Source organism: Zingiber officinale, chromosome 4B (assembly GCF_018446385.1).
Source record: "Zingiber officinale cultivar Zhangliang chromosome 4B, Zo_v1.1, whole genome shotgun sequence".
NCBI lineage: Eukaryota > Viridiplantae > Streptophyta > Magnoliopsida > Zingiberales > Zingiberaceae > Zingiber > Zingiber officinale.
Genome location: NC_055993.1, coordinates 75,301 through 103,124, shown reverse-complemented (window position 1 = coordinate 103,124; position 27,824 = coordinate 75,301). Strand labels below are relative to the sequence as shown.

General features: G+C 35.3%; 5 protein-coding genes across 6 annotated transcripts; 1 reads left to right on the top strand and 4 right to left on the bottom strand.

Annotated features, from left to right (window-relative positions):
* Positions 1-1,044: 1,044 nt before the first annotated feature.
* LOC121974281 (zinc finger CCCH domain-containing protein 14-like) lies at positions 1,045-9,808 on the bottom strand. The gene is made up of 3 exons (XM_042525266.1): positions 9,586-9,808; positions 8,864-8,924; positions 1,045-2,048 (listed from the first exon to the last, which is right to left on the bottom strand). Exons 1-3 carry the CDS (start codon positions 9,644-9,646, stop codon positions 1,292-1,294), a joined length of 879 nt encoding a protein of 292 aa, XP_042381200.1. The 5' UTR covers positions 9,647-9,808; the 3' UTR covers positions 1,045-1,291.
* A 1,442-nt stretch (positions 9,809-11,250) lies between these two features.
* Positions 11,251-17,615, bottom strand: LOC121974278. The gene is made up of 7 exons (XM_042525264.1): positions 17,205-17,615; positions 14,046-14,219; positions 13,840-13,932; positions 13,661-13,729; positions 11,984-12,190; positions 11,682-11,807; positions 11,251-11,599 (listed from the first exon to the last, which is right to left on the bottom strand). Exons 1-7 carry the CDS (start codon positions 17,481-17,483, stop codon positions 11,459-11,461), a joined length of 1,089 nt encoding a protein of 362 aa, XP_042381198.1. The 5' UTR covers positions 17,484-17,615; the 3' UTR covers positions 11,251-11,458.
* A 50-nt stretch (positions 17,616-17,665) lies between these two features.
* LOC121974280 lies at positions 17,666-21,742 on the bottom strand. Its single transcript, XM_042525265.1, has 2 exons — positions 20,901-21,742; positions 17,666-17,763 (listed from the first exon to the last, which is right to left on the bottom strand). The coding sequence occupies exon 1, from the start codon at positions 21,720-21,722 to the stop codon at positions 20,916-20,918; it is 807 nt and encodes a 268-aa protein (XP_042381199.1). The 5' UTR covers positions 21,723-21,742; the 3' UTR covers positions 17,666-17,763; positions 20,901-20,915.
* Positions 21,743-21,960: 218 nt separating this feature from the next.
* On the bottom strand, positions 21,961-22,348 carry LOC121977277 (arabinogalactan protein 23-like). The gene has a single exon (XM_042529864.1). It carries the CDS (start codon positions 22,184-22,186, stop codon positions 22,010-22,012), a length of 177 nt encoding a protein of 58 aa, XP_042385798.1. The 5' UTR covers positions 22,187-22,348; the 3' UTR covers positions 21,961-22,009.
* A 150-nt stretch (positions 22,349-22,498) lies between these two features.
* On the top strand, positions 22,499-23,336 carry LOC121977276. 2 transcript variants are annotated; one of them, XM_042529863.1, is made up of 2 exons: positions 22,499-22,964; positions 23,102-23,336. In XM_042529863.1, exons 1-2 carry the CDS (start codon positions 22,577-22,579, stop codon positions 23,131-23,133), a joined length of 420 nt encoding a protein of 139 aa, XP_042385797.1. In that variant the 5' UTR covers positions 22,499-22,576; the 3' UTR covers positions 23,134-23,336. The 2 variants fall into 2 exon arrangements, with proteins under 2 accessions (XP_042385797.1, XP_042385796.1); XM_042529862.1 differs by having other exon boundaries at positions 22,499-23,336.
* The last annotated feature ends 4,488 nt before the right edge of the window (positions 23,337-27,824 follow it).

The window sequence follows — 27,824 nt, the reverse complement described above, 5'->3', positions numbered from 1 at the left end:
TAACACGTAGATTTTATTAATAAAATTTTTATTTTCACTTCCTAATCAAATAACAGATACTAATTTTTCTAATTACCCTTGATATTTTTAGATATAAAAATCTAAAAATAAATATAATTATTTTTAAATTCAACATATTAACTAGAATCTAGTATATTTTCTATCAAATTGATCACGACTCTTTTTCCACCTCAATTGGATTGAAAACATATTAGATTTTCTTAAAATAGTGCTCAATTAGATAAAAAATATATTAGATTTTCTTTAAATGATATTGAATTTAGGAGGAATTATATTAAGTAGAAAAAAATCATATTCAATTTGATAGAAAATATATTCGATTCTAATTTAATATGCTAAATTTAACCAGAATTATACCCATTTTTAGACTTTTTTATCTAAAAAATATTAAGGATAATTTTGATAAAAAATATACTTGATTCTAATTTAAAGTACTAAATTTAAGATGAATTATACTCATTTTTAGATTTTTTTTTTACCTAAAAAATCTGAAGGTCAATTAGAAAGACGTACTCAATTTGATAGAAAATATACTTAATTTAAAATGTTAAATTTAATAAAAATTATACTCATTTTTTTTACCTTTTGTACCTAAAAAAAATATGAGGAGCAATTTTAATAAAAAAAATATATTCAATTCTTATTCAAAGTACTAAATTTTTTTAAAAAATTATATTTATTTTTAAATTTTTTTACCTAAAACATTAGAAAAGTAATTAGATAACAATATTTGTATAAAAAAATTGAAACAAATAAGATTTTACAGGTAAAAAATAAAAACAAAATTAAAATTTTTTTGATAATTACATACAAAATTAAAATTATGATTAAAAATTCTTTTTAAATTTACCGCATACAAAGAACCTCATATTACTTGCTAAAACCGTGGATTTCAATATATTTCTTAGTAAAAATGTTTCATCATTAGATATTTTGTATATTACATTATCAAATTCATAGTAAATGTGCATTCTAAGTTAAACCGTTCAGTGTCCTTGGCAACCAAACAAATTTCTCTGGCACTAAAGCAAAACATTCAGTTGCTAGTTTGCACTGCAGTTATCACAGATAGCGTTCTAAAGCCTTGAATAATACAGATTTCAACAAAGCTCTCCCTGCAATATTACAAAACGTAAAGCAGTAACAACGTACTAAATTAAAGTCAATTATCTTCCGAGTCTTGTTACAATGAAACCAAGTCACGAACGACCAACTGGGAAGACTGCCAGTTTCAAAGGACAAATCGAAGAGGCATTTGGTAGAAAGTACTTCAGGCAGCAGGTTTGTGTAGCTCAGCCGCCCCATGAGCGAAATGGCACCGATCGCCAAACGTGCATGAGCCCTTTGCAAAGTTCTCACACAACTTTGTCTTATAATTGTTGCTTATGGCACCTGGAATTCCAGTAGCAGGTGTGCTCTTTGCTGGTATAGGAGCTGCTGCAGTGTTAACATTGCCTATAAGTTCTCTAACCATGGAATTGGCATGTTTGATCTGGTCGAACGTTCCCTCCAATTCAATGTTTCTCAGATTGGGATCTGATTCATGCTCCCGTATCGCAAGCTTAACACCCGTTATACGGCAAATCTGCTTTGTGTTCATTCCACCCTTACCTATAACGGCACCTGCAAGAGAAGCATCGATGCTGATTTTAGCTGTGGCTGAGGCTCCAAAGCTGGTTGCAGCTGCGAGGCCAGCAGGTTGGCGTGGCTCAAAGTTTGTTGGCATCCTTGCACCCAATGGAGCCGCCATATGGCCATCAAAATGTGGAACAGCAGATTTGCTAAGTTCCCATTCCCCGTGTGCAAAATGGCACTTATCGCCAAATTTGCAGCCATCAGGAGTGTTGTAGTTTTTGCACATGCGAGTCTTCCCAGCAGGAGGTGGCCCATTGGTCACTGCTGGAGGAATTACATTCTTTACAGAAGCAACCCCTAGGGTGTTCAAATTCATCTGTGAAACAGCGGCATAGCCTCCGGGGACATAGTGCAGGAAATGACAGCCTTCGCCGAATGGGCATCCAGCAGTGCTGCATAAGATGAGAGGAATAAGATAAACAAAGGAGGAACTTCTCAACATCAATGTAGGAAGCATGAGGCCAGACAATGCACAATAATGGATGAAAAAGATATTATCTTGTTCCAACATTTGATGCACAATATAATCAGCAAGCATCTAGACATAAAAAATAATTAAATTGTCGAGATACTAACTGATTGTTAGCATTCTGCGTGTGTACCATAGTTAATATCAAGGTATACGAGTTTGAGCTGACCTCCCATATCAAAGATTATTATTTTTACAAGAAGCACCGCTCTCTTGCAAGAGTGCTGTTGTTTAAGTTTAAGAAAACATCTCTAAAATTTTACATATTAATGCAACGGTCAGTTAGAACCAAAAAACAATCCACGACTATCTAACCATCAATGTTAGACATTCAAGAAGAACAAGCAGAGAAGACTACGTTCCCAAAGTCAACAATCAGTGAATCGCTGGAAGAAATCTAATGACCAAAAGAACCAAAAATAGCATAAATGCAACAGATTTTCAGGAGTCTACCACATCAAAATGAAAGCAAACCATTGGTTCCAACAAACTATATTATAAAAGGAATGCAGGTACAAAGTCCTCTTAATCAAAGTTATCTATGAATTTTTGTGTGAAGAAAGAATCATCATAGAAACTTTGCTTGTCCGCCTACTTAATATCAGCCACATGAATTTCACCGTTTCAATGGGATCTATGCACAATCATATTATCAGTAATATTTAATTAATTAAATCATTTTTTACATTTACAAATGTTTCTTGGTCTCTCTCTAGTTCTTATGCCTTCTACTCTAATAAATTCCCCTCCTAACTATAGAAACTTTTGATCCTCATCATTGCAACATGTTTTCTCTTATATTATCATCTATTACAGCTACCCCCCAAGTGCTCTTGAATATTACTATTTTTATTTTATTCTATTTAATATCTCCACATATCCATCTTGGCATTCTCAACTTTGTTACATTTGTATTACTTCCAACAACATTCCTATATTTTACCAACAATTAATAAAAGAATAAATTACAAATCTTCGACACTATAAGAAACACCTACCTTGTTTACTGCAAATTATAAATAATCTTTGGGATTAACAGAGAGAAAATAAAGAATGGGTTTGTAAAGAACTCTATGCTGTTTAATGCAAGCTTAAAATGAACCCCCTTGCAAAATAAAAGGAAAACAGTAGAAAAAATAAGTTTCTAAGAAGGAAATAATTTGATTTTTGTGGTTCAATTTCCCTATTCAAACTTTTAGTTAATAATTAAAATCCAAGTAGCATTTTGTTCACCAAGGTCAATAGAACAACATAGTCAATCCTTCAAAAATAGAAATAGAAACTCATTTTCGAAGCAAGGAAGAAAATAGAGGGACGTCATTTTTGTTCATTTTCTCAGTTAGTCTTTTTCAGATACAAATGAAAAAATAACTCAACATAGCTGACAACACAAAACAAATAATAATTTATGTGGAAGGTGAAAAGGCTTTATTAGACCATGAATACTGAGAACAAGAAATCTCTTTAACAGAGACTTTAAATTTCCAATAGTAGCTGCTTTGGTCAAGGAAAACAGCAAATGAAGCTTTCATTCAAACTTCAAGTGAGCGGTATTGAAATAGGTGAAAAATCTCAGAAATTTATTCACACACTATAATTAGTCAGAACAAGGATGCAATACCATTGTAATGGTATGTAGGATGTGTATGCTGATATTGTATAAATATCAGCTAAATATTTATATACTACAAGGATGATTCTGTAGAGAAGATTCTTTAGATAAAGCATGGTGTCAATTAATAATATTAACAGATAGGTGACATGAAAGTTTTTTTTTTTAATTTGTCGTACTTTCACTTAAACAACTATGACAAGAAACTAAATATGACAAATCATTCCAAGTTTAAATATGACTTGCTAACTCAATAATTAACCAAAAGGAATATAGACATACATGAAACTCAATAAATGTGCCTAACTAACCAATTGCCAAAACCCAATTTTTTATCATACATATATATACACATAAGTATATATCACTATGCCTAACTAACCAATTGCCAAAAACCCATTTTTATCATTTATCTGGCTTTAGATTAAGTTCTATCTCATAGTTCATGTTTTTGTTTTAGTGAACGAGAAGTGGATAAATTGCAAGTGTATCAAATAGGATGCAGCCAACCCATACTCAAAAACAAAAAACTTCTTATCTGTACCGAACCACATCCTATTTAAACTAAACAAGAACAAGAAAAAATCCTATTTCATTCAACTAAGACTAATGAAGACCCAACGACACTACAAAAGTACAGGTTGGGATCGTTTTTATTTTAGAATCATTTCAATATAATTCAACAGTATTCAAATAGAATTTCCAAAATCTCTAAACTTAATTATAAATCAAGTACTATATATTAGTCAGAACAAGAGGGCATAAGAATTTTTAGAGTATGTAGGATACATACTCTAAAAAGAACGGTGGAAAAGGTATTTTCATCAATTTTTTAATGAAGGTTTAGATGACCAACTTAACTTAAGTAATTTAAGTAGGTCGATTGAACATAGAAATTTTAATTTTTATCGTAGAATTCAAACTTCAGAAGTAGAACAAACTTTACATGTGATGCACAATGAAAAAGCCGTTAGACCAGATGATATTCCGATAAAGGTATAGAAGTGTTTAGAGAAATAAGGTATTGAATGACTTATAAAATTATTTAACATGATATTGAAAATGAAAAAAAAAATCTGATCAATGAAGGATAAGTATTCTAGTTCCCATATATAAAAACAAGGGAGACGTACAAAATTATGCAAACTATAGGGATAATAAACTAATGAGTCATACTATGAAATTTTGGGAAAAAAAATAATAGAAAAAATATTAAGGAGACCAAAAATCAATTTGGATTCATGTCTAGGAGATCGACAATAAAAATTATACATCTTCTTAAAGAATTAATTAAAAAATATCGGGAGCAAAAATAAGATCTACATATGGTATTCATTGACTTAGAAAAAACTTATGATAGAGTCCAAGAGAAATTATATAAAGAATTCTAGAAAAAAGATATGTTAGTGTAACATATATTTAACTAATTAAGGATATGTATGAGGATGTAATGACTATAGTAAAGTAAGGATGTAAACGAGCCGAACCGAGCCGAAGACTATCAAGCTCGAGCTCGGCTAGATCTCGAATCGAACTTTTATCACAAGGCTCGAGCTCGGCTCATTTTGGAATTACTAAGCTCGCGAACAGTTCGAGCTCGGCTCGTTTTGGAATTACTAAGCTCGCGAACAGCTCGAGCTCGACTCGTTATTAGCTCGATTATCATAGTTAATGAGCCTAACTCATTAAGTAAGCTCGAGCTCGTTTTCGAACCCATTTTAGAGCTCGTTTTTGGACTCGTTTTGCAGGCTTGTTAAGCGAACTCGAAAATCATTTGAATAAATATTCAACAAACCTAACAACTAAAATAAAATAAACTCAACACATCATTAAGTATCCCAAACTACATTAAACTTCCAAACTCAACACACCATTGAGCATGTTCGTGAGCCCTTTAATCGAGCCGAGCTCGAGTCCGAATTCACGAGCTTATAAACGAACATGTTCTCGAGCCCTTTAAACGAGCCGATCTCGAGCCCGACGTCACGAGCCTATAAACAAACATGTTCTCAAGCCCTTTAAACGAGCCGAGATCGCGAGCTTATAAACGAACATGTTCGTGAGCTCACGAGCCAAATATCCTTAAGCTCGAGCTCGGCTTGATAAAACTATCGAACTCGTCTCGATAAGCTAAACAAACGAACTCGAATGTGCTTTTACCGAATCAAGCTCTGAATAGCTCGTGAACCGTTTGGTTCATTTACATCCTTAGAGTAAAGACAGGCGGAGTAACTAAAGCATTTCCAATAAAGATAGGGTTACATCAAGGATTAACTCTAAGTCTCTATCTTTTTACACTACTTATGGACAAACTCACTACGCATATTTAAGACATAGTGTCATGATGCATGTTGTTTGCAGATGATATTATTTTGATAGATGAAACGCGTGAAAGAGAAAATGCTAAACTAGAATCTTGACATGAAACATTAGAAGGGAAAGGTTTTAAACTTAATAGATTAAAGACAGAATATATGGAATTTAAGTTTAGCGATAATAGAAGTAATGAGACAATTGTTAAGATAGGAGAGGATGAGTTGCCCGAAACCGAGAGATTTAAATATTTAGGATCATTTTTTGCAAAACGATGGAGGGATTGAGAGAGATGTCTTACATAGAATACAAACAGGATGGTTGAAATAGAGAAGAGTGTCGAATGTTTTATATGACCGTAAAGTACTTCTTAAACTTAAAGGTAAATTCTATAAAACCGCAATTAGACCTGATATGTTATATGGAGTTGAATATTGGACTATGACTCGAGCACATGAGCAAAAGATGAGAATTGCAGAGATGAGGATGTTATGGTGGATGTGTGGACATACGAGAATGGCCAAAATAAGAAATGAGAGAATTAGAGAGAAAGTCAGAGTTGCATCTATTGAGGAAAAACTCCGACAGATTCGTTTAAGATGGTACAAACATGTATTTAGACGACTTCCAGTTAGGCGATATGAAACTATGATAAACATACATATCAAACGTGGAAGAGGAAGACCAAAAAACACTTGGTTAGCAACAATAAAACAAGATAAAATTTATTTAAATATAGATGATGATATAGTAGGAGATAGAGCTCAATGGTGTAAAAGGATTCATACAGCCGACCCCACCTTGTGGGATAAGGTTTGGTTGTTGTTGTTGTTGTTGTGTAGGATACACATGTTGATAGTGTACACATTTTATCAAAACATCCATAAAGTACAAAGTATCATCATCTAAAATGATTTCACTAAGAAGTTGCTTTATATTAAAAAAATGGTGCATGACGCCAATATAAATCTACAAAGTACAAGAATATATATTTGATCTGTAATATTTTTGCTTGAAAACAAATAACTTATGAACACACATATATGATAAAAAAACATGATAGGACATTTTACTATTGAAAATGACTTGCTAAATCAATGACTAAAAAAACGGAATAGAAAACAGAAGTAGGAAAAACATCACTTTGTGAATGTTTCTTGGCAAGAGAATCATTTCCTATGATTTATCTGTTTATATATGTTATTTCATCTCCTAGTTCACACACTAATGATTCAAAAGCTAAAATGCACGAAGGTGTCAAAAATGACTAAAAAAAAGGGAATAGAAAACAGAAGTAGGAAAAACATCACTTTGTGAATGTTTCTTGGCAAGAGAATCATTTCCTATGATTTATCTGTTTATATATGTTATTTCATCTCCTAGTTCACACACTAATGATTCAAAAGCTAAAATGCATGAAGGTGTCAAAAAAGACAAAAACCAAACCAAAATAGAAATAATTCCTTTGTTGTTTGCACTACACATTCCTTCTATATAAAACCAGATCAAGAAAATTCCTATTTTATTTTAAAGAATAACCACAATTACTATGTTAATCATGTTTTATCTTTCAAAAGAGAATTGGGATATTAACAGCGCAGCTCATAAGCGAATGCTGAAACAATGATTGATGTTTAATTTTTCTTAGTTTGAAAAATCAACTGAAATACCTTTGGATCATTTGAAATTCATAGCAAACCTATACATATCCTAAACAGCAACTTCATTCAGGACAGAAGATTCAACACCACAACATGACATGCTATCAATCAATCCAAGTCTAAAACCTTTATGTTAAGTGAGCAACAAGGTTTCGCTTAACCCATCCCTTTCTCTATTTTCTTATCTAAGTCAAATCACTTATAATATCTAATATAATATAACCATGATGCCATCTTCCAACATGTTGAATCTTTATAACAGAAGCTTAAGACAATGATTTTAATCAAAAGGGTGGCATACAGCGAGCAATACATACCTAATCTGTAACTACTTTGTAAAGAACTGCAACTACAAAACAATTACCAGCCTATTTGATCATAATTCTTCCAATATCATGCAAAAAATGGAATCATAAAATACAACAAATAAGTAAATACAGTTATCCTGAATTACAAAAAAAAAAAAGACTTACCACCTACCAAATACAATTTTAGAATCAAAATGCCAAAAGATCAAATGCACAATAACAGAATGGCTGGTCTGTTGCATATCTTAAAAAATGTTTTAAGAAGGAATTTCACTCCTTCCAATTGAAAAAAAAAACAAGAAGGTAAACCATGAAGATTTTGAGATTTTCCATGTGTCTAGAAGTTCGTAGAAGTACAAAAACAAACATATGGAAAATGATGAACAATGTCAACTTGTAGATAAGTAAACATAAAATGTCTCTAACCAAGATAGAAGAGAAACGTATCCCCAAATATATCATACAACAGAACATTATTTGCAGCAAGATAAATTGAGAAATAATTAATATCGACTTAATTAAAGTGTGAATTTTTCACTGTCAGATAAGTCTTCCTGTTTAGGTGCATCTCCACAAAATAACAAATACCCCCATTTCCCAGTTCAAAATGCTTCTTAGGTTGATTTTACCATAACAGCGAGTACCACAGCTTAGACATCAGATTCATTAGCTTTCATGAAGTTACAATTACCTGTATTCAACTAGCATTGCCAATTCATTAGCCTTTAACAAATTATAAAAAACAGAATTACAAATCAAATTGATGGTTAACTATTACATCATAAATTCATAATTTAAAAAGTTAAATTATGATAATTTATCTTGAACAGGTTAAGATTAGAACCTGAAGAACTTGGTGCATGGCTTCAATTTGCTTCCTAGACCAGGTTGGTTCGAGTCCGTTTCTGTATCATAACATTGTTTTTTACTCTTAGTTACAATTTCAGTGATTCAATTGCTGTCATACTTCTGACAATATTAAATTATTCCACCAGCCATATATTGAGAACCTTCTCCACTAAAAAGTTACCTTTCCAAATATCAATATGACGTTTAAACGTCTGCCTAAGCAGTTTTAGGATATTTTCATAATTATTAAAAATTGTGACTTGTCATAAGATGGGAATTGTAAAAAAGTATATATAAAAACAGAAAAAAAACACAGACTGCCAGATTGCACTCTTGACTCGAGAAGTATATCCTAATGGGTTCTAAGTTGAATCTTCCTGAGTAAAATTATTTTTTAAGTGTGAAAATTAGGTCTACGGTTAACAAATACCAAATAGAAAAGGTGTTTAATGCGGAGCCATTGTGCAAAACAAAGAGTTGATCAACAATGATTTCAAAGGAAAACAATCCGATGGCAACTTTAGTATCAAACATATTCGTGTATGAGTCCTTCAAAGTACGAGCTTCACAGTATTGATCAACAACGAGCACATGGCAATCGACTAAAAATGGAAATTAGATTTGGACTAACAGCCAACACATCTGGAAAGAAGCAAGCGTAAAACGCTTCTTCAAAAGTAACCTACTCCAAACAAAACAAAACAAAACTTTGCGTACCTTTTATCCGCTTTGTACCGTTCGTAGCACCTTCAGCTCGCGCCCTCTTGCGAGCGTCCATAGTTGCAAACGAAAGACAAGATGGTTTGCTGGAGAGGGACGGATTTAAACCCTAGATCGCGGGCGCAACGCCGAGGTGGAGTGCAAAACCCTAGCTTGGGCTCGAAGGAACTAGGGATTTGGTAACGAGAGTGGTCCGGGCTAAATTAAGCGATTGGGGGCGGACATCAGACGTGCGATCCAATCGGATTAGCTATGTGGTTCTAGAATCCGCGCACACAACTTAACCACTGTAATAACTAATAAGTGCGCACTTAAAATGATTAAATTTATCCTAATCGTCATTACATGATTTCCTCATAATTAATGACGAAATTGCCCCGTTATTTAGTAAAATGGCAAACGGCAATTTTGCGTAGGCACTCAACTTTAATAAATAAATAATGAAAACCTGCCCTCAACTTTAATAATTACCAAATGACATACTTATTTTCTAAAATAACCTGCAACTCATAATTCTAAATTAAAATTATATATATATATATATATATACCAAAGAAAAAAATAAAAATCAGTATTTTATCAAACACTTTTTCCTAAATCTATTTATATATTTTTTAAAATTTTTAAATCATTTAAATTAATCAATAAATTTTGACTAAAAATTTATTAATGATATCAATGAGTTTAAATTTACTATTATAATCCATATTCTTTTTTAATTTAAAAATCATCAATAGTTAGTATTTAATAACCTCTGATTAAAATATTTTATGGCTGAAAAAAACTTTAAATCAATCTATAAGTAGGGCTCTGAATGAATTAAATGTTTGTAAATATATTTGGTATTCGATTTAGTAAGAACTTGTTTATATACATTTAATATACATAAAATTAATTAAATAAAAAAGTTTGAACAGCTCATTAAAATAAACAAGTAAACTTAAATATATATGTGTTTAATTCGTTAATATTCGTGAATAACATTCATACACAATATTCGATTCGTGAACAATGTTCGCGAACAACATTCATGAATTATTAATAAAACTCTTATCAATGTGTTAAATAAATAAAAAATAAAATAAACAAATAAATTTGATTTATCAAACTCAATAACTCATTAAATAAGTAAAAATTTTAAACAATCAAATAATCTTAAATTGAGAGCTCAATAAGATTTAAACAAATCAAACTTAAATTGAGAGTTTAATAATATATAAACAAGCTAAGATCAAGCCTAGATTCAAATAAACTCAAGCTCATACAAAATAAATCAACCTAAACTGAACAATCATTCCAAAATCTTAGTTTATTTTAAATTTAACTCGACTTAACTCAATACCTTATTAAATAAGCTTGAACGCCCTAAAACTTAGACTCGGCTTATTAATCACCCTATCAATAAGTACAATTATACTCTTAATTAACCAAAGTTATCGAAAATAAAATTCTAAAAATTGAATTAATAAATTTTAACCAAAAAAATGTTAGTAACTTTAAAAAGTTAAAAATTGTTTTAAATATTCCTTCCATATTTTTTCTTTCTAAATTTAAAATCTTTTCATCGATAACAAAAGTCACTGGTTCTCCTGAATATTCTTTTTTGTTTTTTCATAAGTATATCAAGACCAAGCATATTACATAGAAATCAATAACATCTCGTAACATCAGGTAAAAATCATTAAATAGTTATGTTTGAATTAGATAGGAATAATCATATGCATGTCAGTTTCATTTTCTTACAGCCAATTATTTAGTTCGAAGGGATCAACAGTTTTGCAGGTGAGAAAAGACGAGCTGCCTGCTTTCCCCATGTGACCCAGGTTATTTGCAGACTACAAGTCACCATAGCTTTTCTAGAGACATCCCTCTAGCCTTTGAGATTAATTGCAGCAAGTTCTTTCTCGACATAATCTCCTGTACAGATGGGAGGGTACTTGCTCGCAAGGGGTGTGTCAGCAAAATGGCCTAATGGCTTCAATGTTGCATCAGATGCGATGTGCCCAAAGAGCTGGTTAAAGGAACAAGAAATTGGTTAACCAAATTAAGCCCAGACGCAGAAGAAGCGCAAACTTACGGCGGAGAGTACTTACGGTTGATGAAACCCTCCAAAGACTGCGGGATTGCTGTCGAGCTGACTCAATGGCTTCTAGTGTCCTATTAGTGACAAGAACTTCGTGCATTCCAGCCAAACACTCACCTGCGGTTAACCACTCTAGCTGCATATAAAAGCACCCGGCAGAGATGAGCTGCTTGCTAGATTTAGATTAGAAAACAGTTGCTCTAAAATTTAATTGTCACTGAGTCATACAGTTAAAGCTAACAAAACTATTTCCTAATATAGCTCAAAGTGCAAATTAAACAACTTGTTTAATTATAATGTAAAAATAATCACCTGCTTTCCGGTTTGGATAAGGAGACAACCAAAAGGAACCTTGACTTCCATCTTCTGTCCATTTCTTAACCATATGTTTAGCCCTGGGAATCTGCTTCTCCCATGGATTGTTAGGAAATTCAGGTCATAATGATATCCGGCAAACACAGTGCCTAGACTGCCATGTCGTTGTAGATCACTTCCTGTCGGAGAAAGGAGATGAGGTCCCTACAGTTATCATGGGGAAAACAAGAAACATTAAGAAAATGAATCTTATGATGAGTTAACACAAAGATAGTCTAGTAAAAGGCTAGTATAGCCTAATAGTGCAAACAAAAGAAGTGTTCAAGCCGGATGTGGTTAATAACACTTCATTGGAGAAAGTTTCTATAAAGGAGAAACCTCTCAAACTGAAAAAAACACATAAATAAATTGCATAATCTACAAAATATAAATGAAAATCATCAAACTCAAACAAGCAAATTAGAGACGGAATAATGCACTGACTATACATTAAAAAAATCATCTTAAGGAAGCCTACTTATTAAGCATATTCAAACAATTACAATGCTCAATCCATATTAGATTAACTATCTTAACTAAAGGCACATAGATGAAGGGACATAGACGAATGGGCATAGGTTGTTCTGGAATCTACGCTAACATGCGAAAACTACCTACAAAGTGTTCCAAGAATGTTGAGGTTAACTACTCAATGTAACTAGAAAAAGAATAGGCACCATGCAGCAATATCAGATTGAGATTCTACATGGTTCCACGCCATCATAATAATAGTAAATAGAAACAGCGTTTTTTTTTTTTTGTCAAAAGTAGACTATCATTAGCAAAGTAAAAAAGTTACAGCAATATGTTTGAAGATGAATCTCAATACCTGACTGACCAAAGAGCAATTCCTTTCCCACCTCTAACGAGACATTAATATATATATATATAGGAATATAAGGAAATTATATCATAGGAAGTTATGTCTATATAAAAGACATACAACAGATTCCCCAAACATCATTGACCAAAGTATAAAAGATGAAATTCTCAAACAAGAGTCAAAACACTAATGACAACACACTACGAATCTCAGTTTTGACACATGAAGGACACTATCTTTGGATTTCAGATTAGGTAGAAGTTCAATGAACTTATGTTGGAACTGGAATCAAGTTGAAGAAAATCCAATTCCAAAAGACCATTGACATAGGTATGACACTCAGGTCATAAGGAATTAAGACATAAATTATGATAAACAATATTGGGATCCATATCCTAATACTGAAGCAGTAAGTAATGCAGAAAGAACCATTAATTGAAATTTATGAAACTGCAAAGATTGCAAAACTAGAATGACCAAAAAGGACTATTAAAAACACCACTGTCATTCATGCCCAGATGAAAAAGGTTGAGAGTTGTATTAAGCCTAAACAGACAACATCAAATATGTTTAAACCCTATGAAAATGGATCTTAACACTATTGTTACAAGGCCAAATGATAAAAACTTGCATTGAGCTTCATAAGGGATAAAAACTATATAGCCAACCTCAAAATAGTTGGAACAACTAAAACTTGATGATGATACATGATTTTGTTGCAAGCATATGCAAGAATATAGAAGAGTGTGTTGGATCTAATGAAGGAAAATCTAGTAGAAGTGACAGCATATAAACTAAACAAGAAGTATTACATGGTCCATTAAAGAAGTAAATGCATCCTTGTCCAAGCCAAATCCAATAGCAGCCATCTCAGCAACAACCTATGACAAATAAACTCTTAGATACAGACATGGTGTAGTAATGAGGAGTAGCAACAAAAAGACAAACCAAACAGCTATAAGCCTATACCAGATTACTAAAAATGATGTACCTCGATAGCAGCTATCATTTTAGATCCCCAAAGATCCATCGTTTCTTTCCAATCAGGAAATTCATCAGGTATAACAGGTTCAGAGTTCAGTTCCTTCATCCAAAAAGATAATTTACCACAACATATATTTAATCAAAGATTTATATTCTTAATAGATGAATTAGAAACAAGATTATGCAAAATATACATAAACAAAATATTGAGACCTTAAAATGAGTGTTTGCTGGTCGAGGACCAACTCTCCACATGTATCGCCATTTAGGGTCTGGACCAGAAGGAATAGCAGGTTGGAACTCCTTTGGCATAGATTTAATCCTTGCTTGCATATCTTCATCAACCAGACTGCGCGGTATCTCCACACCCTCGGGAGTTGAACCAACCTAATTAGTTGCATTCACTCGATTAGTTTGATAGGTTAAAAACATTTATTCCATTAACAATACAGATAATCGCAGTCATATAGTATGATGTCACTTTTTCCAATTAAAGATAACAAGCATGAGAAATAAACAAGTTTAGGGTAGAAAATAGCAATGATCATGGATGGATGGATACAATGTTGTTTACCCATTAAATTGATTATGCCCGCCCAAAACATTTTTGAATATGTTTGTCCTGAATTTATTTTCTCGAGTGGCACACCTTACCAGGCCCAACTGAAACCGTCTAGTCAATACATGTATTGAGTAAATGATAACTTGGCAACTTTTTTGAAAAAGGAATTCCCATAGCCTGAAAGGGGAATAAACCGTTCCACTCAAAACACGCACTCAGTAGTATTTATTATACTAATCAAAAGCTAGATGCTTATGGTCTGGGAGAAGAATCAATGCAAATCATGTCAGAGGACCTGCTAGTTTTTGTATATATCCAACATCCAGAAATAAAAATGTCAGTAGTCTAGTTAAGTTTGTTTCATGCAATTTTCTAGTATTTGGTTGCCAAATTATTATGTGAAATGATATCTAATCTAAAGAAATAATAAACTAACTGATATTCACTAACCTGGTGACCTCGTAGTGCCTCTTTCCACTCGGGTAGGAGGAGCCTATGCTTAGTTAAGGATGCTAGCTAACAATGTTTCGACTCTAGAAACTAAAAGATTATAATTTACAAGGTGACGGAGGATTAGAAATGGTAACGTACAAATATATTCACATGCAGATATTAGTTATTAGTTTGATTTTGTTAACATGGCATTGATATGTGTTGCTAGTCAAGATTTCACTTGCCTTGTACAATTGCTATGCTAGCTAACTATATCTTGATTTTAGAAATTAAAGGATTACTTTACAAAGTAATGGTGGGTTAGAGAGGGTAACATACAACTATATTCACATGCTGATTTGATAGTTTGATTCTATTAACGTGGCACATGGATGTGTTACCCAGTCAAGACTCCACTTGCCTTATATAATTATCCTAGATTTGAAGGAATGACTAAGGTGGCGTTTGGTTAAATGATAGGAATGACTATGGGTATGGATTTGATAGTAAGGTGGAATGGGAATGGAAATGAAAACCACCTAGTTATATGGGTTTGGTTGATTCCCATAAATCTAGAAATCATTCTCAAATTGTCATTTCTAAACCCACAATCCAAACACTATCTTTTACTATCATTTCATTCCCTCATTCCCAAACCCATCAACCAAACACCCCCTAAGTGTGTAACAATTAGAGAGTTTATGTATAACTTTTCTTTAAAAAGTTGATGTCTGAACTTGCAATGACACTCATAGTTCATGCATGAATTTCGTCCTTAACCCTTTTTTTTACTACCAAAAGTCAAATTCCTAACAAGACTAATCAAACAAGTTGAGGTATAGTAGTAGTGGTATACAAATTTAACAAAGAGAGTAAAAGAAGTTTGGACAAAAATAATATGGCAAACAAGAGTCGCTATGAAAATAGTCTTCTATTAGTCTCATCCATAAACATCTCCGTACTAGGTACTTCCAAAACTAATGTGGCACTATCATTGATCCGACTTGTCCTTTAGGAATGTGATGAACATCTCTTACTAAATATTAATGCTTTTGACAACATAATACATCAAGACTTCATTAAGAAACATAGAATTGCGGAATAAATCAAGGTCTGCAGTTCACATTTTATATACTTCAAATCATGTGGCAAAGAAACTTGACCGAGTCTTTATGCAAGATGCATATGATGTTGCGTCCTTCCATGAGTTGGTTAAATTTGTTTAGTCAAAAATGGTCAAGATAAAGATTGTTTGACAGAACTAACCTAGAGTCTCATATACTGAAAAATAATGAGAGAGTGAGGGCTGTCTACAATGAGTACACTGACAGGTTTTGTTAGATAAATTCTACAGGATTAATAATAGTGATGCTTATTGTATAAACAATTTATGGTTTAACGATGTAAATATTAAATACTTGTATATGAATTTTGTTATACATTTACGTCATAGATATATAATTTCTTTTATAGAGATCATTAGATGAAGGGGAGCCTTGATGCAATGGTAAAGTTACTACTGTGTGTGACCTAGTTTGAATCGGAAACATCCTCTTGCATAGCAAGGTAAGGATGCGTATAATAGACCCTTCTCCGGGACTCTGCATTGGCGGGAGCTTTGTGTCGTGGGCTTTCCCTTTAAAGATCATTAGATCAATTAATTTGATATGCTATGTGATAGATGTAAAACTTCTCTTTCTCTCAATCTATATATATATATAGAGAGAGAGAGAGAGATAAATAGATGTACCAATTTTCTCAGGGCACCCCTTCTTCTTGAACAACAGCATAGCCCTGCAACTTCTGCTTTATAGATCTAAGGTTGTTCTTACTGAACATGTATATATATGTATCTGTATAAAATGACTACATAGTATCCACATACCATATTATTGCTTGCATACTCCTAAAAGAGATAATTGATGGCTAAATAACTATTTCTAGTGCATGTCTCAAATACTTCCACTCTTTCCATTTTAACAAAAAATTTATCCTTACATTTCATTTTTCCCTTTTCCTTTGCACATTTCATTCCAATGTACTGAATTATTATAGGTTAATTCGATTTCACCCTTAAACCAAGTTGGCATCATACCAACACACACCTTTTAAGTTGATATTCATCCCTTCTGAATCTGATATCTGCTCGCACACGTGGCAGATATTCATGCAAAAAGGCGGACATAAAAAAGGCCGGCATCAAGATCCAATTTTGAGCTCAAAATGCAAAGTTTTAGTCAAAAGGATAAGAGCGTAAGAATAATGCCGTTTTGAAAGTTATCACTGTGTACAATTATTAGGAAATAAATTTATACTCGGGAATAAAAACAAACAAACAGCGAGGGCAGGGGAAAAGGAAAGTAAGAAAAAGGGGACACCTGGAAATGTAAATTAGGGCGTGCTTGTTGGAGCTTGAACTCCTCGGATCGCTCGAAGTACCGCTCCATCATATCAAGGAACCGGTCATTGTCCTCCGCGGTGCAGCGAGGGTCCTTCACGAGGAGCGCGCCGGTGTCCCTGAGACTTCCGCTCACCGCCGCACATAGCGCCCTTAACTCCTCGGCATTTCCAACCTCGTCCGAAGCCGAAAAAACAGCTCCGCCGCTCCTGACGGAGATTTCCATGTACCGGGAAAGATCGATCACAGGGAGGTCCATTGACAGAAACCAACACGGCAACACCACCAGAGAAGGAAGGCGAGCAGGGCAAGGCCACGAAACGGTTAGGTTCTTGAAATACAAAGTCGATAGTTTGCACGCAATGTGATTTGTGAGAAAGACAGCTCCACAAGCATCAAATTGGAGCGCTTTAAATGGGCATTTAAGAAATGTATTACCTTCGGCCGCAAATCCTTTCCAAAATATTTCGCCTATTCTTGTATAACGGAGAGAACGATCTGTTACGCAGCTCATCCTCCGATGTCTTCCACGTTGACCGCTGACGGAGAGATAAATTAAAAAAAAACTACCTTTTAAATTATATTCACTCAAGAAAACCCAAAAGAAAAGAACAGACGATTTTTGGGAAAGAGAAAAATAGCTCGATGATTAAAACGATCAAACTGGGATAGAGATGGCCCGTCAACTACCTTATCTATAAATTTTATCCTAAATTTTGCCTATAATAGATAAAAAAACTTGTATATCAACTGCCTTACTTGATTTCTTAAATTTAGTATTTATAAATAATATTTCTTTAAATTTAAGAATTAGATATTTATTTTTTTATAAATATCTAAATTTAATAAAATAATAAAGCTCCGATGACAAGGCAAACAAAATTATATGCATTTTTCCCTTAACAATTTAGTTTTTATCTCTCTCGTTTTCTTTTCCTTCCGCTGTGATTTTTTTCCCCTTCAGAAAAGACTATATGGACTATATGGAGCCCAATTGAACGGTTCCAGTACTGTTTGTCGAGCGGTTTGATCAAGCCTCAATCCCGATAGTGACTACAAATCTCCTTTCATTGCTTTGGATCCACATGCTTGTAGTTTAGGTCGATAGGTGACACTTAGAATATGACCAAAGAGGCAGATACTTTGAGACAGCAAGACAAGAATGTTATGTGATAATGCGCGTCTGATATGTGTCAAGGAGAGTATGTGAAAGATATAAAATCACCTATAATAATTGTTTGTTGATTGAGCATGTGTTTCTAGGTAAATTTCACCTTGTCTGTATAGGTAGTGCCCCAACCTCTCACAATGAGGTGGTGAGATCCACTACTGTTTAGGATAGTGTCTATAAGGTCAATTTAAAAAAAAAGAGACCCGCTACCTTAGCGATCCCCTAATGTCAGTCCCACGAATATAGAGGGAGGTTCATGCAGGTACACAAGCCATAGGCGCATGACGAAATAAATCTCAGATCGTCAGTTCCTGAGAATCAACCTCTGACCATTACGCCATAGATACTGTGTGCCCATCGTCTGTGCTACACCCTGGGAGCTATAAGGTCAATTTAGAACATAGACAGAAGTTAAATGTTTCAACTATAGCAAGAAATGAGATTGAAGGGAAAAATTACAAACAATTTTGCATATCTAAAAAGAGTTTTACTTGGGAGAGATGATGAATACAATAGAGCATACAAGTGCCATTTGTTTATGAAAGATAAACAAATTAATTTATGATGTGTAGAGAAATGGAATATACAATAGGATTATAGAATTTTCTGGCCCTTGAATGCCAGTGTCCAATGAAGATATCATAGCAGTGCGAAGGTATTGAATATATATTTCCTTGTGAAGTAAAAGTTTGAGTTATTCAAAAAGGTCAATAAAAAAAAACAAACGAGAAATGATAACAATGGATTCCTTTATTTATTTATTTTTTTTTTTGGAGGGGAGGTATGTATTATGCCACCAAAATCACACTGTACAATCACTAGATGTCCATAAAGCACTAGACATATACCTGACTTTGTGAAACATTCTCTCAAAACATGGTCCAAGACTCTCAAAACGATATCTATTAAGTGCATCCCATACAAGATAAATAAGACATAGCAAGTATCAGGCCTTGATAAAGTGCATCTCATAAAAGATAAATCATAGAAGACATAGCAAGGTATGAGGCCTTGATACAGCGAGTGTTCCCTTTGTAGTGCCTCTGGAAAACTTGGGACAACCCATTCATGTCTGTGATATCAAATCTGATGTCCACCAATCTCTTTACCTTGTCCCAAAGTGATCAAGTAATAGTGCAATCAAAGAAAATATGAGCATCGGACTCCTCAGCTTGGCAGCACAAGGCACAAAGCTTATAAGATTCATACAACAATCTATCCGCTGTCCTTAACTTCCCGTGCGCAAGCAACCAAGAAGTAAATTGATGCTTGGGTAGTATGTAAGGCTTACCACCGAGTCCCAAAGGATTTTGGGTCTTGTAGGGCGGAAAATCTCATAAGCCAACACGGTACCATTACTTTCACTCACAAACCATTCAATAAACTTCATGTTTGCTGCACGTATCGAACTCGTACGCTCCAAGAGTTCATCGTGAATCTGTAATAAACGTTTACTAAGAAGGGAATCTGAGTGCTTACTCTTCCAATGCCAACAATGGATTCCTTTGATCATCCTGAGGATGCAAGCATTTGAGTATTGAGTTCCAAAGTTAACTCAGGGACACTGGCATTAAATAATAGTGAGCTCCAAACCTCAGGATCACTATGAATCCCTCAAATCTTCTACACCCATTTGAGGTCATCCCTCATTTCATCTTCGCTTGGCTTAAGATTCCATACAAGGTGATATGATTGGATTGTACAACCTTTCATTTGACTAGTGGAAAGTTGGATAGTGGCTCAGATAGGTATCACATCATTTGTATCAGTTTTGTTCTCTAACTGTATTGAGTCAGGTGGCAAGGGTTTCAAATTCATTCATTTGTTTTATGTTATATGTTTAAGTGTGTTTATTTACATCAGTGCTTCATCTTAAATGAACTTAAATGAGCTCTACCAAGTAGAGAGCAAAGATTGTACCAACCTTTTGTTCATTAAAGCCATGCTAGTTAGGAAATGAAAACCAAAACTTCATATCGAATCAAGTGCTACTATTCATATACAGAAATAGTGCATTACAAAATCTATCCAAGAAACCCAACATTCCAAAGCAACCAATCTTATTCCTGCTAAAGTTCCTATGACTTTCAACATAGCTAGTCTTCTAGATGAAGATTGAATAAAAAGACCAAACCATAAAGTAAGAGCACTATATGATATAAAACTCCTCTTGAAATATAGTTTATCAAACACTCATGCTATACACTTTAGCACATAACAGATTTCTTAATTTAATATTGTCATAGTAACTGCCAATGGATGTTTGGTTTACCATGTTACTAATGATAAATAAATCTACATTGACAAAGAAGAGCAACTTAGCTCCAGCAACTCATCCAAGTTCCATAGAAAACTCAAGTTCAAGCAGTTCTTTTTTTTTTCACAACCAGTAAAACCTTGAATAATATCCAACAAAGATGAGAAACAATAATGGAACTCCGTGAAGAAGATTGCTAAACAAACAGATTCTCAGAGGTGCAAACGTTCCTGGTAACATGACGGTACCTGGTGGAGATGATGTTACCGACCAAAAAGAGCTGCCAAAGACCCCGCAGAAATGCCAATAATGCAGCAGAAAGAGACGACGCGAGCTCTCAAAAACAGGAGATTCAGATTCTTTGAGACCTGGAGAGCCAGCGTCAAAATCTGAAGCCTCCCCAGCTCCTCCATCTTCCTGAAGAACACAATCGGCTTCACGGCCCGTCGCATTAGGAACGCCACCGAGAAGGGGAAACCGAAGGCCGCGAACGCCTGGACCAAGACCTCGTTTGGCGGTCGGACGGAGTATACGATCCACGCGCCGAGGCCGAGGTGGGCAACGCCAAGCACGGCAACGGCCGAACTGAGCCGGTAGATGTTCCTGGCGAGGCCATCGAGAACCTCGCGAGTCTCGTTGGCGAGGGCCGATTCGTCGCGCTCTACCGTAGGCCCAACAATCTCCTGGTGCCGGAGCTCTGGGGCCGGAGGCTCGCCCTCGCCCTCGGGGCCGGTAGAGAGGCTTCTGGCCGCATAGCCAGCTTCAGATCTTAGAGTTTTATGCCAATATAGTCTGCGGAGGGAAGTGTAAGAATCAGGACTATCGTTTTTGATCGAGGGGAATCTCCCATGGATCGATCGAGATCGGAGATTGGCGAGGAGAGTGGAGAAAGAGTTGGCGTTTACTGGAATCGGCGAAGGAGCAACGGGGTTCCGAAGGATCTGGTGCGATCCGAAGATAGAAGAAGAGATGGGGGTAGAACAATTAGGGTTCTCGATGGGGTTCGAACGAACGAGGCGGAGGAGATTAGGGTTTGGTCTGCTACTCCGAGCCAGGAAGAAGGAGGCCATTTTTGCGCGACGAACCTTCACACTCACGAAATTTAAAGGTCAATTTTTATTAAAACCCCTTAAATATTTTCATTTCAAATTAAACTCCTTTCATGTAGTTTCATTTCATTTCGTTTCAGTTTACAAAACTCGTGACAATATAACAATTTAAATTTTAACGATTCATTTTCAGACACGAATCAACTCACAATTAAATCAAACAAAAGACAAAAGTAAAGACGGCGACGACGGACCACAGCCAACGCCGGCGAGATGAATTAGCAAGTCATTGTGGGTATCCTTTCTTCCTACTGCAAGTAGTAGGCGAGGAAGGCTAAGGCGGCGGCGCCGATGGCTGTTCCGGCGGCAGGGGTGACCGCGAAGGCGGCGCTGGCGGGGCCGGGGGCGGGGGCCTCGGCGGCGAGTGCTCCGGTGGCTGCGGCGGCGGCGACGAGGACGGCACAAGCGATCTTTCTCATCTCCATTGAAGCGTCCTTGATTTTTGTAACTTACTTTGGAATTTGGATGGAATCTAATGCGAGATGAGAGCGAATGAGTTATTCTTATTCGAACTGTGCAGGCCTGAGAGATGCGTGGGTGGAGGCTGGGTATTTATAGCGTGTTTCTGCGTCTCGCGTTTATTAACCGGCGAGTTTTGATTTGATTCTACCACGTGGTTGGCTGCGCTTGTAAATAGAGAATATGGTCAACGATTTTGACCGTATATATATATAAAATTAAATTAAATAATAATTAGAGAGATAATTGAAATTAAACTCATCATCCTCGACCGTCGATCTATCCCGTCCTACTCCGTAACTGCCTGTTGGCCTCGTACCACAGACGCTCACTCTCAAGCTTTTCTTCGCTCATCCATGGAGGAAACGGGAGCACAAAGGCCTACCTGGCGACAGCGAATGCATGCTCTCACCCATGTCTTGACCCACACCACCGCCTCCCCCTCCCTCCACTCTCAGCTCTTCGTCGCCGCCCAAGTCCCCTGTTTCCTCTCGTGGGATTACCCCCCTTTCCTCTGCCGCGCTCCCCCTTCCGCCTTCCCGCCCCTCCTTCGTTGGTCCATCGCCTTATTCTTTCGCCGCGCTTCCCGCCTCTGCCTCCCCGCCACGTCCTGGCGCTCCACGTGCCCCTTCCAGCAGCCCCCGCCCCTTGTCCTGTCCCGAGCGGTGGTTCCGCCGCCGCTGCGGTGGGGGCCGGAGGAGCGTCGGGAATGCTTCCGAAAGAGGCTGAGGAGGGGGCGGATAGGTATGAGAGTCCCTCCCTTCCTGGCTTTCGCGATTCCTAATCTCGCGCTCTTGTCGCTTCTCTTATGGGATCCACTCTGGTCGGGTCTCGTCAAAAAACCCTAAAACTGACACCGGTATGCTTTATTTTTGCCCTAGCACTCCGTTTCTTCTGCATTTTTGTAAGATAGAACGTACAGTGGAAAAGGCAAAAAGATCACAACTGTCATCAGAAGAATTTTGCTTCTTTGATAAAAATGAGACGGGATGGAAACACGCAGATGAAAAGATCACAACTTTGACTGTAAATTCAGGGCTTCATATTGATTAACTGTTTGTACTCTTGAAATTGGGTGTGGAAATAATATTCTCATGAGGTTTTTATTGTCAAAAATAAAAGATTTAACTTCATCTATGACATATCTAGTTTGTTCCTATGTCCATATCAAATTGTTTTGTTTAAGATAGAATTGGCCTTTATTGTTTATTTAGATAGAATTGTTTCACATATGTTGTCTTTATTGTTTTATTTTTACATGGTCTGAGAGTTGCTTTTAAGTTAGGTATCCCCCTAGCCTCCCCTATTTGTTCACTTGATTCTCTATTTTTCTCTACTCATTCTTGATGCGTGCCTCACTAACATTGCTTCACATGTCATCCCAATCACATAACTAAAACTGTAAGCCCTATTCTTTCCTGTGTGCTTAGTTACACTTATGATTTTGTTCAACTAACATTGATTCGTTCAAAATGATTTTGTTGCTGCTGACCTGGTGTTCATATTGATGGATCTTTCATGTATTGTGTTTCCTTTTAGATTGTGTGTCCAGTTTATATAACAAGTTAGAAGATATGACTTGGTTTATAACATACCTAGTCTTGTGCCTCTTGTTTTAGATAGAATTATTTTATTTAGATACAACTAGTTATATTTAAGATTTTATATTGAGTCCATAAATCTATGTAATTATTCTATATGAAATACAGTAATACTTTTTTTAACATTTGTGATCTAGTAAAGAAGACAAACCGATACGTTATTTAGTTTATTATATTTATGTAAAGACGAGAAACTGATATGTAGCTTAGTTTATTGATTCAATAACATGATAAACATGGATAACTCTTTCTGTTTTACCATCTGAGGAATTGCTGAATGATGAGATTTTGATTTATTTCATCAGAAGTTTTTTTGTCCTTGTACTAAAAGGTTTTATTTTAACAGGTAGGTAATTTCTGTGTAGTCTCTACTTAAAGTGTTAGATGTTGTTACATTGTTCATCAAATACAGGAGGATAATATGATTTTGAAATATTGATCACATTCTTTGACCATTAGTTTAATTTTGGTGCTTTATTTAATGATGAGCATCATTACGCATGATAAAGCACCTAAATCTTAGGGTATTTATTTAATGATTTCAGCTGCACAAAATCAAAGGTTGTTTGTCAAAGAATCTGTTATGGTATTTATAATGCAAAAACGTAGAGAATTGAGTTTGTTTATTAGGTAACTGTTACAGACATATCATAACAGAAAAACGAGGCCTACTTGATTTAGCTTGAACGCAAGGTTGAACATGGTACTTTAGTCGAAGGAAGTTTGATAGTGGAGGATGGTTATGGATATAGCTGACCACTTCAAACAAACTGAGAGTCGTTCAGTTAGGAACTTCTAATCCAGTTCAGCTCAGAAAATATTGAAGCACCAGCCCTTGAGTTTTGCAAACCAACTGAATATAAAGGACCCCTAACTAGTTCAGTTGCTTTAATCAAACAAGCAAACATCCAAATACAGTTACTGGTTACAATCTTAGAAAAGCTAGAGTTGCTTGAGGAAAGAATCAAAAGACTAGAAGTCAAAACACCCATAGTCACTACTATTCCAGACGAAATTATCAACAATCTTAACGAAAGAATCAAGAATTTAAAAATATCAAAAAAACCAAAAGAAAAGACAGGAAAACTACTGGTTTTCAAGGATCCATTCAAAATACTTGAAGAAGAAAAGGCTAAAAAGAAGTAATGGCGGTCAGAAATTCAACATATGATTCACTTGTCACTACAATCACCAGAACACCAGAAACAGATCCACTATTTGAAGACCAAGTTCGAAATTATCGGCAAGGACAACGTCGAAGATATAATACTCAAAGAGCTATACAAAGAATGGCAAGGCAAATTACTGGAAGAGGCTCATATAATCAAACATTGGAGCAGCAAATGGATCCACAAGTACAATTAAGACTTTCAATGCAAAAAAGAGCGTCTATAGTCCTTGCAGAAGTTTTATACCATTCCAGACATGATGATATTGATCATCTAGTATATGTGCATCGTTCTGTAGAAGCCTTGTTAGTCACAACTAATTAAGTTGATCGTGCCTTTATACAACCTGAGAGCTTTTAGGAATTACAAAGAAGTGGTATGAGATTCATTCATATTGGTGTAGTACAGGTACGTATTCAAATACTTCATCAACAAGAAGAAGGAATACTAGCTTTAATAGTGTTCAGAAACAACAGATGGCAAGGGGATCAAGCAATCTTTGCTACGACGGAAATTGATCTAACCCATGGTAGTCAACTTGTATATGTTATCACTGATACGATGCTAACAATATTAGATTTTTATAGAAATATACAGCTTTCAATCCTGACTCGAGGATATGAAAACTGGCAGCATGGAGAAGCTAATATACTTATTACCAGAGGATTAGTCGGAAGACTATCCAACACTCCCAATGTTGGCCTCGCATATGAAGTTGAGAATGTGGTGGACTATATTGTTAGTCATGGAGTAAGAGCACTCCCTGGGAGACGCTACAATACTAGAGAATTATTGGGACAAAATTGGATTATCCGACAATCAATAGTCAATATCCCTATGGAACCTACTGAGGTAAATACAAGAAATTTACTAGATGATAGTGTTTCCTTACATTTTGAAAATTATCACACAGCTACATCAAGTGCCCCACCAAGATACAATAATAGGGATGAAGAAGTTCAAAGTGATGAAGAGGAACTAAAATCCCATACCATAAATGTTTTAGTTCAGGAGACCACACCAATATTCAAACTTATTCATCCAAAGGTAGTACTTCCTAAACGAAAGATTGCAGGAGCAGCAGCGTATGATTTAGCAATTATCAAAGAACAAATTATTCCTGCAGGAAAAATGGTTGTCCTTGAAACAAGAATATGTTTATAATTATACAACGACACTTATGGGCGGATTGCACCACGCTCTAGTGCATCCCTTCATGGAATTATTGTCGGAGCAGGAGTTATTGATTCAGATTATCAATGTGAAATAAAAATTATTGCATTCAATCTTAGTGCTACTAATATTCACCTTGTAGTACAAGACAAAGGGGCACAGATAGTAATTGAAGTAATTCAAACACCAGAAATACAGCAGGTATATGATTTCAATACAGTCACACAACGAGGATTTCAAGGTTTTGGATCTACAAGCAAAACCAAAACAATATACACACCAATAAAAGCCAATATCCTATGCGACGGATGTCAATATTGTTGTGATTGTACACAATGCTTTCAAGAAGATGAAAAGGATAAATCTATTCCTTATATCAGCAAAGAAGAAAGAAGAATAGCCAATGAAAGAAATGTGGCAAAGAAAGCAGTATTAATTCAAGAAGCTCTGGATGAACCTCATTATTATAATCTCCAAGAAGCATTCCAAGAAACCAAAGAATCAAAAACAAATCTGCCAAAATATTCAGCAACTTCAACAGTAGTTACAAAATTTAACTACTAATCAATTTCTTAATGCAGGAATTGATACAGATGATGATACTGAATATCTTGATTATCTCCAATATTTGGCGATATCTCATTCAGATACACTTCCTGATGATACAACATTTACTAACCCCTTTGCAACATAAGGTGGTGGGATAGAGGAAGACAATAATAACAACAACATTACTCATGTCGCAAGCGCTGGAGTAATTGATGACAACAATTGGCTTCTGGATTATCCACAACTTCAACAGGTAGCTGAACAAATTTATTCACAAGAAGCAATTTCTTGATATAGGGTACCTGCTGATGCCACAATGAATCTTGTTGGATATCCCCCTATCATCCAAAAGCTTAACCAGTAAGCAATATTAGTCCCCCTCTGGAACCAGGAAGAAAAGGAGGACACTTTAAGCAAAAAGATCCGACTGAATGGTGAAACCTCCCCTCAGCTCATCAACAAACAGGAGCATTACTTACTTTACCAACCCAGCTAGGGAGGATGGAAGATGTATTTCTTCGATGGGAAGGTATAACAAAAAATGTTGTTGCTCTCCAAAATTTTACTGATACACAGGATAAAGCTGACTTCATTGAAAATTTACTTGGGGAAACCGAGAGGTTGACATGGATACAATGGACGATGGCTTTCCCTGTAGAATATCAGGAATTAGTCAACTCTGCAAAAGGACGAAATGGTACGTAAAATATAATTTGTCAAATTAGAAGAGTCTTTATGTTAGAAGATCCTTTTCAAGGATCTACAGAAATGCAAGATCAAGCTTATAGAGATCTTGAACGATTATCTTGCTCACAAGTTAAAGATATTTCTTCCTTTCATGAATGACTATATGCACTTAGTTGCAAAAACTGGAAAACTTTTCACAGGCCTTGAATTAACTGAAAAATTCTGGTTCAAGTTACCTGGAGACCTTGGTAAAAGAATTAAAATTGCATTTGAAGAAAAATATCAAGGAAATACAATTGGTGTACTCCCCAGGATAGTATTTACCTATAAATACCTAGAGGAGGAATGTAAAAGAGCTGCTTTCAGTAGGTCTCTAAAGGATTTATCATTTTGTAATCAAATTCCTATTCACGGGTATTATCAGA

Coding starts and splice junctions, on each gene's coding strand:
- LOC121974281 (XM_042525266.1), bottom strand. CDS start 9,646: ATGGACGCTCGCAAGAGGGCGCGAGCTGAAGGTGCTACGAACGGTACA. Junction 8,925..9,585: donor CGGTACAAAGCGGATAAAAG/GTACGCAAAGTT, acceptor GTTATGATACAG/AAACGGACTCGAACCAACCT. Junction 2,049..8,863: donor CCATGCACCAAGTTCTTCAG/GTTCTAATCTTA, acceptor CATCTTATGCAG/CACTGCTGGATGCCCATTCG.
- LOC121974278 (XM_042525264.1), bottom strand. CDS start 17,483: ATGGACCTCCCTGTGATCGATCTTTCCCGGTACATGGAAATCTCCGTC. Junction 14,220..17,204: donor GCCCTAATTTACATTTCCAG/GTGTCCCCTTTT, acceptor GCAACTAATTAG/GTTGGTTCAACTCCCGAGGG. Junction 12,191..13,660: donor TTACTTCTTTAATGGACCAT/GTAATACTTCTT, acceptor TGATAACTGTAG/GGACCTCATCTCCTTTCTCC.
- LOC121974280 (XM_042525265.1), bottom strand. CDS start 21,722: ATGGCCTCCTTCTTCCTGGCTCGGAGTAGCAGACCAAACCCTAATCTC.
- LOC121977277 (XM_042529864.1), bottom strand. CDS start 22,186: ATGGAGATGAGAAAGATCGCTTGTGCCGTCCTCGTCGCCGCCGCCGCA.
- LOC121977276 (XM_042529862.1), top strand. CDS start 22,577: ATGGAGGAAACGGGAGCACAAAGGCCTACCTGGCGACAGCGAATGCAT.